Consider the following 15260-nt stretch of genomic DNA (forward strand, 5'->3'; position numbering starts at 1 on the left):
AACCCATCAGGATAACTAGAAATGAGGGTCTGGGGGGATTATTTTAACATAGCCTGAGAGCTATGTTAAAGTAGGGAATTATAGCAATTGAAAACACCACCTTAGGAGACAGAGGCTTATTTCATTCATTTCTTCAACTAATGATTATTGCATCCATGATATGTAACAAGCATTGTTCTAGGTGCTAGGGAGACAGCATGAAAATGAACACTCTTCACTGAAAATGTAATTGGGGATACCAAGAAGCATGCAGGGTTAGTTGTAAAAGAGAAGGGTGAAAGTGTTCTGAGAGTACCCAGGAGAGGCACCCAACCCAGCCTTGGCGAGGTCTGGGAAGTGCTTCTCAGAGGAGGCATCATAAATGTAGAACTGAAGAATGAGGAGAAGTTAGTAAGGCAAAGAAAGAAACTTTTACGAGATCAGACGATAGTGGTGCCTAGATTATGCAAGACTATATAGATCACATGAAAGAATTCAGAGTTTTTCTTAAAACCAATGAAGAGACTTAAAGGGTTTTAAGCAAAGATGAGGTCAGACTTGTCTTTTAGAAAGATCACTGGTTGTAATGTGGAGAATGGATTTAGTACAGAAATTCAGATGCAAAATTTAAAAGGACACCATATTTTCACTGTGTTTATAAAAATAACTTAGGCAGAAATGGTCAAAGTGAGTGGGAGTTCGCGTAAATATTGTATCCACATTCCACAGAAAATAGTGTCCAAAAACATGGACAAAAATAATACACAAAAATGAGACCCAAGATTATGATTTCTACTTAGCTTTTGAAGTGTTATATCTGTAGATATGTAAACTGACACTGATACTTCTCAAGACGAGACAAAAAAACATTGATCTTCTATAAAGCTTGTGGCAGTACTTTAACTGCATTTATAAGATTGACCCATCCTCCCAGCTACTGGCAACTTAGTTATGTAAGTCCCTTGTTCTACTGCAAGGTGGCTTTTTTAATGGCTGATGACTAAGCATACTATTCCACAGCAGCATTTTAGAGGTTCATACAGACTCCTTCTCTCTTAATCAGATTAAGATCATCACTAACAAAATGGATAAATTTGAAATGAGCTGTTATTACAGGGAACATCAACTATCCATCAGAATGATAAAATTAAAATAATAGAAATTAGGCTTCTCCTCTCTTTTAATCCTTCCTGGTGAGCTCTTCTGATAGCAGGAGCTTGTGAGTTTTTGAGTCTCCAGTGCCCTGCCAATGCCTGGCATACAGTAGAAGCTCAACAAATGTTTGCTGAACTCAGGTCAACTGAATTTAACACTGTATTTCATACATGTAAGCGATTGCTCTCCAGATTTAATTTATAGTCTCTTCCTTTGAAAATTTCTGCCTGTGGAGTTCCTTTGCTGTGGAGTTTTGTCCCTCCTGCCTTCAAGATTTACAATTTGACCCTCTAACGAGTTTCTCTGGATTTATCATCTTCTTTTTGTCATTAAATTCAGCCCGCTCAATTAGATAATGTGCTGGGGATGAGGTCATTTTAGTATACTTGGTCTCAAGTCAAACTCAAACTGAATGAAAGTAAGCCTTTAGGGGAATTTCCATTTTGCCCACCTGTATATTTAGTCCAATAAGGAGCTCCTTTCAACAATAACAGGTGTCCCTTGAATTTAAAAAGGAAAGGGAAGATGTTAAAGGAGAAAGGAAGGAAAAAAAAGGAGGAAAGATATGACAGTTTCCTCCTAATCTCCAAATTTTGCTCTTCATGGTTGGGTGGTGGCATATGAGTGACATATATACCAAATATTCTGCCCTGCCCCTTACAAAAAGCGCTGGTGAAAGCCAGGTGTATAATCTTGGATCTCTCTACTTGTTATCCATGTGATGCTAGGCAAGTCACTTAAGTCTCTGCGTTTTAATTTCCTTATTTGTAAAATTGTGTTAATTATTTCAGTGGTGGTGTTGTAATGCTCAAATGAGATAGAGATATGAAATCTCTTTGAAAACCTTGATGTATTATATACATGGCTCATTCTTTTCCATAATTCCTTAATGTTTTCTTATGCCTTATTGTTGATGGGCATCTTGACTGGAAATAGAAACATTTCCTATGAACAACAAAATTATGTATCATCATTACAGCATTAATGGGGGAGTATATATTAATGCCCTTTTTTTCTCATCCCCTCAGCCTCATAATCCAAATCATTGGAGGACAAACTTATTAATCCTCTATTTTATCTTATGACAGCTCTCCCTGAATGTCCTAAACACATGAGGCATGCAATTTAAACTGGCCAATTTATTCCTCTAAATTTCCGTAATGTGTTTCATTGAATTTCTTTATAAACATGTTCCCTCTCACAGACCACTGAAAAAAAGTTTTGTGTTATTCACTTTTAGGACAATGGACTGATCAGCTACCAGAACACCAAGATGAAATGAAAGAAAACACGTTTCTGAAATGTCTAATGCTTTCAACTCCAGAAATTCAGGATCAAAAAAGACAGTTTGAAAACTGTGGTTTGCAGGTTATACAGGTATACATAATTAAGGGAAAGATTTGACCTATCTTGCTATTAATTCATTTGGTTCTGTAGCCAAAAGAAAATCTCACCTGCTAATGGCTCTAACCTGGCTGCTTATTTGACTAGGAGTCTGAGAGATAAGACTGAGAGGAGGCCACAATGGGCAGGTACCAGGGTACAGTTGGAATCAGGAGGTGGAAATGATGTTCGGATACACAGAGCAGAGATCAGGACTCAGTAAAAAGCTGCCTATCTTGATACAAAATAAAAGAACTGAAATAGCAGTTATCACACTGCATTTTTATAATTATTTATCTATTTTTATCTCTCACTAAACTGAGCTTTAAGAGGGCAAAGATGATGTCTCCATTGTTGACCATTTTATTACCAGTGCCTACACATAGTGTTTGCTTAATACTTTTTTATTTAATGAATTTATCAAAGAAGGGACAGGGAATTTTGGAGAGATAGAGCCAGACTACGAGAGGGTTGGGGCCAAGAAACACTCTTTTGCAACTGGATATGAAAAGCAAATTGCATGCAAAGTAATATGTACATAAGTGCCTTTATTTTTGAAGCAGTATATCAAGCAATTTAAGTAGCAACTCTGCAGTCCCTTTTTCAGTTTTTCATTCCCTTGGCTTCTAGGTAGAGAAGATAGACAATGTGGTTCTCATGGCTGCCTTCCAAAGAAAGAAGAAGATGATGGAAGAGAGAATTCATGGGAAACCTGTGAGCCACAGGTTGTTTCAGCAAGTCCCGCAGCAGTTCTGTGAAGTGGTCTGCAGAGTTGGCTTTCAAAGAATGTACTCGGTGCCCCAAGGTAGGTATCAGCCCCTCATTATTGGGGCTACTATGTATGGGAATTGGTGAGCAGACATCAACAGGTGACTCACCACACGTACCATTTGTTGCTGTGGTGAAGGGATCATTTGCAATTAGGATTTAGTGCTTAAAACCTTTGGAAAAGGTCATATTTTTAATTTTTCCTTCATATATTTTGTTGCTGATGAGCTTTATGTTGATGAAAGTATTAGCAGTAAAATGTACAATTCACTAGTTTTCTCTTTTCTCTATTTATGTCTAATCTTCAGAGTACCTTGGAGCTTTTCTTTCCTTCTTTTTCTTGCTTATCTCAAGAAAATTATCAACACTACCAAAGCTAATCCCTTAATAAAAAGGGCATTTCCCTGAATTTAATAATGTGGGTCTTTTCTCATTCATCCTCTTCATTTCCTGTAGCCTGCTAGTGAATGAATTAGATTTCATCTGGCAGGTGAAGTGAATAACATCTTAAGATCCTTCTCAGCTATCGGAGTTCTGTGTGTAGCTTCCACATCTCTTTTCAGCTGTACAAAAATATAGCATACCTCCTTGCTATATTGTCTTCTGTAGATCTCTTCAAAAGAGGCCAAGATGTTCTGTAATTGTCATAGGGGATACCTAGTAACGCAACTTGATCTTGCCTGATCCGTGAAGTCTGCGGCTCTTGATCTTTGCCTTTCAAAACACAGGGTGGGGCAAAAGTAGGTTTACATTTGTGAGTACATGAAACAGAGTTTATTCTTGTATTATTATTTATTAATTATTGTATTATTTTCCATATGAGCAACTGTAAACCCACTTTTGTCCCACCCTATACAGAACATGATACTTGCTATAGCGCCAACTCCCAGTCTTGGTTTCTGGAAAACAAAGGGTCTGAAAAATAATTTTCTCTTTACTCCAGAGAGAACATAAGCAATACCTAGGGTAAAAATTGAACATGCACAATCCATGGGGGTAAAAATTGATCAATGAATCCCCACCAAGAAGTCTTTGAGTGTAATCAGGAAAATGATGATCAGTATGGCGCTTTCATTAGCAGTCCTAAAAATTCATAACTTCTTTTGCTCTTAAATCATTGTAACTGGCTTCTCTGCACTCCATTCCCCCCACCACCTCCACACACACATCACCACCTTCTACTTAAACGACTATAAAATTGTTATTATGCTCCAATTTCCCAAATCCAACAAGTGCCCTCTTTTCAGCCCTGTGGCAGACAATGCTAATTGCCTATCCAACAGCTGTAACCTGCTACCTCTCTCCTGACCTGCAGGTCCATATTTCAAACTGTCTTGGACATTTCTACCTAAAAGTCCCATAGGCACCTCAAACTGAACTCTTTTCTTAGCCATATTTTTTTCCTAAGACACAGGCTTTTTCTTTTCGTTTTTCCTGATAACTCCCTAACCTGGCTGATATCATCTGTCAGGTCTTTTAAGATGGAAACTTTATCACCCTCCATTCCTTCTTTTCTCTCTGTCTTATATCCAGGCAGTCACACAGTTCTAGACATTCTCTCTCAGTAATATTCTCTGCACAGCCTCACCTTTCTATTCCTACTGCCTTAGCTCACCTTCCCCGAAGCCTAGATGATTACCAGGTACTTTCTTTGCCTCAAAACCACCTCTGTCTAACCTACCCTTTCTTTTCCACCAGAATTATTATGCTAAAAATTCCATGCCTATTTAATACCTGCATTTCTAATTGTCTACAAGGTAAAAACCTAAACTCCTTAGCAGAGCACGCAAGGCCTTAGCCCCACATTATTTCACCAGCCTCACTACTCACTATGTTCCTTGACACTCTAGCAATGAACTTCTTAAGAGTTTCCTGAACATGCTGTATGCTCTCATGCCTCTGTGCCTTTGCATGCAAAATGCCTTCCCTACCCACCATTTTTAGCCCTGCAAATTGCTATTCCTTCTTCAAGATACAGCTCAAATAGCATCTCCTGGTTGACACCTTCCCCAACTCCTGCAGGCCCAGTGAGTTGCTTATTCCTCTGTGTTCCTGCATTCCCTCCATTCCTTTGTTACAGCCTCTGTAACTCTACCAAGTACAAAAATTTACAATCCTACAAAACTCAGGTGTGAGGCTTTTTTACCTTATGGTTGTATAACTGAACTTTACCTAGCTTTCATGCTCCCAAGGCCACAGATGTGGAAAACTCCATCTTGACAGTTCAAGATGAACTCAGTCATTTTCAGAGTTTTCTTAGTCCTTTCTGAGATTAGACTCAGTTTCTGCAAGATTTTGCCTTTAGTTCTCCTCCTCACAGAGCGCTCGTGATGGGACAGGCACTGGAGGGAGGGTGGTCTGGTTCATGACCCTCATCCAACCTCTGCCTCTCAGTGTCCTGTGCTAAATAAACCACCCTGGACTTTGGTCATTAATATCCTGTTGTACTTAAATTTCCAGTTTTCTCTACTTCTAGGTTCTGTCTACACAGGGCACTCTGTTTTTCATGTCAAGGGAATTCCTTTCCAGGCTATGTTTGTGCCCCTCCTACATTGCAGAAAATGTTTGAGTGTACACATCTTACAAGCTGAAATGTGGGGTGTTGTGTGGTAGCCCTCACCTGTTCTGAAAATCTTTCCAAGCCTTGCTACTTTCCACTCATTTGCCAGGCTGGATGATGGGGCTATACCCAGTGGAGTCAATTATCCCTTCTACTCTGGAAGTCCCCCCAGTTTTTCTGAGGTTTCTATTGTTCTTCACCATCTTGACTCCCATGGCTCTCTTGAGAAGTGAGCCCCTTCTCAGACTCCTCAAGAGCTCTAGTCATGTCCTCTCTGATTCTTCTCTTCCCATGAGGTGCAAGGGAGAACTTCCACTTACCTTGAAGTGGAAAAACTGCTCTTAGGGTATCTTGTATTATTCTCTTCTCTGTTATATATGGTACAAAATCCATGCTGTGAATTTTTCAGGCTTTTATCCTCTTGGTTCAAAAAACTCTTTTCCTAACTCAGCAAATCTAACTTTGAAGGCCATACTTTCAAGACCATATTCTCTACTTTGATTAAAAATAATTATATATTATATGTGACCTGTACATACAATATATGTGTATAGTCAGTCGATTTTGTTCTAAGCTTTATTCTTTTTGCCCCGAGGTAATAAGTAGCAAGAAACGAAGAGCAAGAAGAAACTTCCAGGAAAAAATCTTTTATTTTTATCTCAAAATATTTCCTTATCACATAAAATTACACTCTATTTTATCTGTTTATATGTGGGGAGTTCCCTTTGTGAACTTTTGATAGTAGGGATCATGTCTTAGTCCTTTCTGAAGCTCTAGAGCTGTACTGTCCAGTATGGTAGCTACTAGCCAGCCACATGTGACTGTTGACCACTTGAAATGTGGTTAATCTGAAATGAGATATGCTCTAAGTGTAAAATACACACTGTATTTTAAAGACCACTACCAAAGAAAAAATATAAAATATCTTCTTAATAACTTTTATATTGATTACATGTTGAAATGATAACAGTTGGATATGATAAGTTAAATAAATTTATTATTAAATTCATTTCACCTGTTTCTTTTTACCTTTTTTAATGTGGCTGCCAGAGAACTTAAAATTGCATGTGTGGCTTACATTACACCTCTATTAATTAATGCTGCTCTAGAGCCTGAAACAATGTTTGGTTAAGTCCCAAGTAAATGTAAGGAAAGGAAGAGGGAGGTGAGGGAGGAAAGGAATGAGGAACAGAAGGAAGGAAGGAAGGAAGGAAGGAAACTATATTTAAATGTAAGCTATTACTGTATTGATGATATCAGTGATAATTTGTCTCAGGGGAACAACTTTGGGTGCCTTTGCTGCAGACACAGGGACTTGGGACCAGGAAGTGGGGAATATTTGGAGGACTAGATAGAGAATATATATTAGTACCCAAATTGGCAATATGAATCTCCAGATCATAATAATAGTTTAATTTTTTTTCTTTTATCAGACCCAAAGTATGGAGCTGGCATATATTTCACCAAGAACCTCAGAAGCCTAGCATACCAGATCAAGAAAACACCTGCCACAGATAAGCTGATCTACATATTTGAGGCTGAAGTACTCACAGGCGCCTTCTCTGAGGGTCATCCGTTAGATATTGTTCCCCCACCATTGAGTCCTGTAGACATAGATAAACTTGACAGTGTGGTTGACAACATCTCCAGGCCTGACACTTTTGTTATTTTTAATGGTGTGCAGGCCATGCCCCAGTATTTGTGGACTTGTTCATCAAAACCAATGATGCTGCCTCTACAGAACTATTGGAAGAAATCCTTAAGAGACAGTTCTGTGGATTAACCTCCATGTCATTTTAACAACTGACATGGCCTTGCTTTGGAGGAACAACTAGTAATGTCCATCAATGACTCAAAGGGTGGTTTGAATGTGCCAGATGGGTTGTCTGTATGCACTGATTAGGTTATTGAAAGGACCAGATATATACCACTAGCATCTTAGTCTTTATCTCTTTGGGCCGGGATAGATATATACCAACTAAAATACTTTCAGGATCACCCCTGTCCTTCAAGTTGTCCTTTTACCTCCTTTACTATAGGTAATAGCAAAAATGTTTTACATAACATGAAGAAATTTTTCTAGTATATAATCCAAGCCTTTTACTTTCTAAAATGATTATAGTGTAACATATTAGGACAGCAGGATGGTTTTCCAGAGAATCTTATACAGTACTTTAGATATAAAAATAAATCACCTTTGCTTTGAAAAATTATGTGTAAAATGAAATTATTTGAAGTGGAAGGACATCAAAAGGCTGATATTCCACTGATAACCTATGTGGATTCAGCCATATTGAGCAATCCACTCAAGTACAGCTAGGCCAAATTATTAGTTTACCAAATATTTCTTGACCACCAGATGTGTCTCAGTCACTTTCTAGGAAATGGGAATATGATGCTGGACATGACAAATGTCTTCATAAAGCTTCCAGCCTGATTAATTAGAAAGGCAGCTATGGACAACTTAACAAGTAGATTAAGTATAACAAATGAGGAATTGCAGATTCCTTGGGAAACCGTAAGGGGGAGAAGGATCAGGGGCTGGAGGCGGGGCGTGAGCAGACCTTCTTAAGAAAGTAAAACTCAGGCAGAGACCTGAAGAATTTATAGGAGTTAGGCAACCAAGACGCAACAAATAGGGAGCAGAGTCTGAAGAGTATACAGAGAGAATACCTCTTATAAAGGTTAAATCCACTGTGACTGTGCCCAAATTTGACTTAAGCTCTGTAGCATAGAGGCCAGCTAATCTTACTGTGCACCTCTTACCTATTCTGAAATCTATATTTCTCTATACTTCCAAACTTTTCTGGCCCTCATATCCTCAACCTCTTGCATGAACACATTTTTTCACCTCATCTCACTGTAACAAGCATTCGTCCTCTTTAAAGAAGCATGTTTATTGTCTCATGTGCTACTGCCCTTGGAAATGGGTAAGAGGACTCCACTGTGCCTTCTTCCAGCTGTGCCCATCTCTACAGAGTGAGGAGTCCACAGGATCAATGTACACACCTCACTCCTCAACCACCCAGTAGATGCCTGGAACCCCCCAAACTTCCTGCCTAAACGGCTCTATGTCTACTTACAGGACCTGATTGGGCCTCTTTCTTGGGTCTCTCCTCCCAAGAGTGGGTTATGCCACACTCTGCATCAAGAATGGCCTCAGGGTGACTGTTAGCAGGGATGGGGCTTGGACTTGAGGCTGAGGTATCCATGCTTGTGGATGAGGTCTGTGGCACAGAGCTGAGAGTGACAGGACAGCTTTGAAGGACCTATCATATGTTTAATAGGGATTTCCAAAGAGAATGGAAGAGAAGCAATATTCACAAGGATAAGAACGAAAGAAAATCCATAACAAGAAACAGTGAAACTGTAGACCACCAAAGAAGCGATCTTAACAGTAGCCAGAGAGAACAGCCAAATCATCTACAAAGCAATGACAGTTAGACTGACAGTCTTGTGGTAGGCAGAAAAATGTCCTCCCTTGTTCATGGCAAAGATAGCCACACTTCAGTCTGAATCTGAATATGTCACCTTACATTGCAAAAGGAATTTTGCAGGTGTTTTTAAGACTACTCTTCAGATGGGAAGATTTGCCAGATTATTCAGGTGGGCCCAATCTAATCACATTAGTCTTCAAAAGTAGAAACCTTTCCTAGCTATGGTTCAGACAATCAAAAACTGAATTACCAAAAATAGACTCTCATTTAAGAAACTTAAAATTTAAAGGATATACCTCAGGAAGAAGGGGTAAAAAACAAAAATCTAAGCTGCAAAAAGGCACAATGAGCAAAGAAATGGTAAGTATGGATGCATGTTAAACAATCATTGTCTTCATAAAACAGTAGTAATAAGAATGTCTAATTTTGGGAATAAAATAAGATTGAAATAAAATATTGACAAAGGAACCATGTAAAAATGGTGGAGTGATCACTATAATTAATGGGGTTTAAAGTCCTAGTGTTGTGTCCTGACTGGGTAGCTCAGTTGGTTAGAGCGTCATCCTGATATATGAAGATTGAGGGTTTGATACAAGAAGCAATCAATGAAACGTGTAAGTAGAACACCAGATCGATCTCTCTCTCTCCGCCCCCCCTTCCTCTCTCCCTAAAATCAATAAATAAAATTTTAAAAAAAGAAAGTCTTTGTGTTGTTCAAGAGAAGATTGGAGTTAAGTTTCTTATACAGATTAAAATTTAAGGGAGGCCACTATAAGAGAAACAAAGTATTAACGTCTCAATAGTAGACCAAAAAGAGGGAATTTAAAAAAAAAAAAAAAGAAAACAGCTGGAGTCCCTGGCTGGTGTGGCTCAGGGGACCGCACTCTGAGGTTCTCCAACTTATAGCACCAGAGCCCAAAAAGTACACAGATAACATCCAGCTGCAAAAAGTGGCAGTGTTGCTCTCTGCCAGAGACAGATGGCTGGGGACTCAAAGAGCCTTTTAAAGGGCCAATGCATAAATTTTTATTTGCAGCCACTTACCTTGGTCTCCAGCAAAGGCAGGGCAGAGTGGGCTGGAGACGCCTGAGGAGAGACTAGGGAAGGAGGCTTTGGGGAGAGAACTGAGAGAGTAGCCAGGGGGATCCCGGTGCTGACCATTCCCCCATACGGCAGCAGCCATCTGGCTCAGGCAGACCACTCCCCTGAGCAGCAGCACGAGAGGACCCAATAACCCTGCCCTCCCCTGTGGTGCCTAATCCTGACTGCTGAGTGCAGAGTGACTAGATTAACAGCTGAAGGAGATAGCCACAGACAGTAGATTGCTGGAAGTCTCCAACAGACCTTCTGATGAGGTAAGACAGGGTCAACATCTGACATCATCAGAGGCAGATCCAGAAAGAAAAGACAGTGGTTGCCTACCATAGAAGTTCATACCACAAAGTCGGGAAATCAAGACAGATCAATTTAAGAAGCAGAAGCAAAAGGTAAGAGCCCCACAAATAATGGGAAGACAAAGAAACACCACTCAGTCAAAGGGAAAGGAGGAATCCCCAGAAAGAGAACTAAATGAAATATAGGCAAGTCAACTATCAGATACTGAGTTCCAAACAATGGTTCTAAGGAGGCTCGAAGAACTCAGTGAGTTCAGAGAGAATTACAAAAAAATACAGGGAAACTATGAGGAACTTACTGCAAACTATATCAGCATGAAAAAGGACATAGAAACTATCAATAAGAAACAAGGAGAAATTAAGAATACAATTTCTGAATTGGAGAACACAATAGAGGAATCAAAAGCAGGCTAGATGAAGCAGAGGATCGAATCAGTGAGCTGGAGGATAAGGTAGAAAACACCCAGAAAGAGCCAGAAAATGAAAAAAGACTGAAAAAGAATGAAGAGGAGTTTAGGGTAATGTAGGACAACCTGAAATGTAATAATATCAGTAAAACAGGGATACCGGAAGGAGAAGAAGGTGAGGAAGGGATAGAGAACCTATTTGAAAAAGTAATGATGGAAAACTTCCTAATTTGAGGAGAGAAAAAAGTCACACAAGTCCAGGAAGCACAGAGGGTCCCAATGAGGAATCCATTCAAGAGGAACGCAATGAGGCCCACTCCAAGGCACATCCTAATTAAAATGGCAAATATCAAAGACTAACAGAGAATCTTAAAGAAAGCAAGGAAGAAATAGGTAGTAACATAGAAGGGACCCCCGCCGCCCCCAAAACAGATAACAGCTGACTTCTCAACAGAAACACTACAAGCCAGAAGGGAATGGCAAGAAATATTCCAAGTCATGAAAAGCAAAGGCCTGCCACCAAGACTGCTCTACCCAGCAAGGCTCTCAAAATGGAAGGCGAAATAAGGAGTTTCCCAGACAAAAGAAGGCTAAAAGAATGCATCTCCACCAAACCAGCATTGCAAGATATGCTAAAGGGACTGCTTTAAGATGATGAAAAGGAGGCTATGAACACTCAGTTCCTTTCACGGTCCCCTACTTGATATTACCAATATTTTTAATACTTATTAATCTGTGACCTATGATGTGTTATTTGAATTGTTCCTTTATTATTTGTTGAAACTAAACCTGTTTTTGTATATTTCTTGCCTATTTCTATTATTTTTAAAAGCTTTCAATGACTTTTTGGTATTCTTTATCCATTTTTTTGACTAAATGTTTGTAAAATATTTTCCTTAAAAAAAAAAAAGAACTATTAACCCTTTTTTAGATGTTGCAAATACCTTCCTATTCTATTACTTGTCCTTTAACTTTTTTTTATAGGTGTATTACTATATGGTTTTAAATGTTTAATATAGTCATATTGCCAATATTTTATGGCTTCAGGTTTTGAGTATTTTACTTTAGGGTAATAAAAATATTATTTTGAATTTTCTCCAAAAACTCCTTAGATTTTACATATTGATTTTTAATTCACCTGAATTTTTTTTGTTTAATGTGTGAAATGGGGTTCTATATTTGTTTTATTTAAGTGGTCCATGCACCTTATTTGTTGAATAAACCTTATTTTCCCCATTGATTTGAAAGATCAATTTAAGCATATATTACATTGTTAGATAGATATTTATGTTTGTTTCTAGAATGCTCATTTTATATCATTGATCTACTTGATTATTTCTGTGCTGGTGTCATGTTGGCTTAATTGCTGAGACTTTATAATGGATGTAAATTTTTTAATATTTTATAATGGATTTTGACATTTAAAAAAATAAGTAAATAAAGTCAATCTGCATTTAAAAAAAAAAAAGAAAGAAGGAACTCCTACCTTTTGCAACAACATGGATGGAATTGGAGAATATTATGCTCAGTTAAATAAGCCAGTCGATGAAAGGCAAATCCCATATGATCTCACCTATAAGTGGACTCTACTCAACAAAATAAACCACAGGCATGTAAACATGGAGCAGACTGAAAGTGGCCTGAGGGGATGGGGAGGAATGTCAATGGTGGAAAGAAGGGGAAGGAACTAGACAAAGAACATGCATGAATGACCCATGGACATGGACAACGGAGTGGGAATTGACTGCGGGAGCAGGGATGGGACGTGGGATGGGTGGAGGAGGGCAAAGGGGGGAAAATTGAGACAGCTGTAATAGAATAAATATAATTTAAAAAAATTCAACTACATACTGTTTACAAAACATAAAAAAGCATCAAAGCACTGAAAGGTTGAAAATAGAAAGATAGAAATATAATTAGCAAACACTAGATGAAAGCTGGTATAGCTTTATTAATAACAAGAAAATAGACCTTAAATTAATGAATGTTATTAGGAATGACTTCTGATAATAACAAGAGTCAGTTAACCTTATGCTATTAATAAGATAGCCCCAAACTATATAAAGCAAAAATTGATAGAATTATAGGCAAAACAGACAACTCCACTATCATCGAGATTTAACACAGCTCTAAGTAACTAGTAGATCAGTAGTAAAGAAAAAAAATTAGACTATAGAAAATTTGAACAACACAATTTTTAGCTAATGTACAATATTAAAACTCTTCACTCAGTAATTAGATTATACACCTTCTTCTCAATTATACACTAAACATTTATGTATACTGACCATATTCGAAGTTCAACAATTTTAAAGACATTTTTAGTTGGACCATGTTCTCTGACTATAATCCATGGCGCAATTAACTTAGAAATCAATAAAAAAAAATAGTTATAAAATGCCTCGGCCAGTGTCATTCAGTGGATTGAATGCTGGACTGCAAACCAAAAGCTTGTGGATTTGATTCCCAGTCAGGGCGCATGCCGGTGTTGCAGGCCAGGTTCTTGGTCAGGGGCTTGTGAGAGGCAACCGATTGATATACCTCTCACGCACTGATATCTCTCTCTCTTTCTCCTCTTTTCCCTTCTCTCTAAAAGTGAATAAATTTAAAAGTGTTTAAAATAACTTAAAAATAAGTGGAAATTAGCTGTACACTTCAAAATAACACTTCATGGGTCATGAAAATGTAACAAATTAGAAAATATTTAGATTTTGACAGTGAAGATATTACTAATAGTTGTGACATAAAACTAAAATAGTGCTTAAATTATTCATAACTGTAAAGCTTATATGAAAAAATAAAGGCAGAGGTTAACCAGTAAGCATCCAACTTAAAAAAAGAAAATCAGAATGAACTTGAGGAATAAACACAGAAAATAAGGAAATAGAAGAAAACACAACAGAGAAGTAATAAAGCGAATAGCTATTTCTTTGTAAAGATTCAAAACATAGACAAATCTTTGGTAAGGCTGATGACAAACAAAACAAAACAGGAAATGGTACAAATAAAGATTCTGAGGACTAAAAAGAGGATATAACTAAACTGTATTAGAGACCTAAAGGTTTTAAGGTAATACTAAAAAAAAATTTGTGCTAATAAGTAGAAAATTAGACAAAATGTAGTTTTTTCTTAGCACAATAGAACTTACCAAAATTGAAGAAATAGAAATATGAATTTTTAAATATGTATAAAATAAGTTGAATTAGTAATTGAAAATTTACCTGCCAAGTAAACAAGTAAATTCAACAGGTTAAAATGATTTTACTAGTGACATTTATGCAAATAGATGCACAAATCTTAATAAAAATATTAACAAATATAATGAAGCTCTTTATAAATAAATAAATTGTGGTCAGTTTGGTTTTACCTCAGAAATGCAAAGATAACTTTAGAAAAATCCATTAATGTAACCCACCATATAAACACAGTTGACCCTTGAACAACTCAGGGGTTAGGACACCAGCTTCCTGGCACAGTTGAAAATCATCATATAACTTGACTCCCCAAAGACTTAAGTTGTTTTTAGGTACCCACCAGGGATTGTTTCCAGGGCCCCCATGGATACTAAAATTTGTGGATTCTCAATGTCGTAGATCAATGGATAGTTGGCCCTCCACGTCTGAGGACTCCCAACTGCAGATGGAATACATTACAGGTATTTATTGAAAAAAATCTGTACATAAGTGGGCCCATGCAGTTCAAACCCATATTGTTCGGGGTCAAATGTCTATTAAAGGGTATGCTCATTTCAATACATAGAGAAAAGTCATTCAATAAACAATTCATAAAAGGATGTCTACCAAAACCTAGAGCAAACGTTATATTTTGTGGTGAAACATTAGAATGATTCCCTAAAAAATCAGAAATGAGACAGTGCATGTTTCCTATACCACTTATATTTAGCAGTGAATCAAAGCTCCCGTCAAACACAATAAAGAAAAAGAAACAAAAAAATGATTGGAAATGGAGAAATAAAAATGTCATTAATCACAGGGAATAAGACTGCCTAAAGAAAATCTGGAGACAAATGATTAGAATTACTAAAAGCATTCTCCAGGATTCTAAATAGAAGACATACATGAATCAATTTCACTCTGATGCATGGGAAACAGTAAATGTGATGACTTCTTTCTTACCATTACAATAGCAGCAGCAGAAAAATAAGGTAACTAGAAAT

At 37.6% G+C, this 15260-nt stretch overlaps 1 protein-coding gene across 3 annotated transcripts in view; it reads left to right on the forward strand.

The window, feature by feature from the left end:
* The window catches only part of PARP9 (poly(ADP-ribose) polymerase family member 9), a 30168-nt gene extending 20264 nt beyond the window's left edge, over positions 1-9904 (forward strand). For all 3 annotated transcript variants that reach the window (XM_054575214.1, XM_054575213.1, XM_054575212.1), the window contains 3 exons: positions 2375-2511; positions 3148-3322; positions 7279-9904. In XM_054575214.1, the coding sequence (XP_054431189.1) occupies positions 2375-2511; positions 3148-3322; positions 7279-7628 (662 nt within the window). In that variant the 3' untranslated portion in view covers positions 7629-9904. The remainder of the gene's footprint in view (positions 1-2374; positions 2512-3147; positions 3323-7278) is intronic.
* Positions 9905-15260: the final 5356 nt, after the last annotated feature.

The sequence above is a fragment of the Pteronotus mesoamericanus genome, unplaced genomic scaffold (assembly GCF_021234165.1).
Source record: "Pteronotus mesoamericanus isolate MK-2021 breed Mesoamerican mustached bat unplaced genomic scaffold, CSHL_Meso_final contig_27, whole genome shotgun sequence".
Classification (NCBI taxonomy): domain Eukaryota; kingdom Metazoa; phylum Chordata; class Mammalia; order Chiroptera; family Mormoopidae; genus Pteronotus; species Pteronotus mesoamericanus.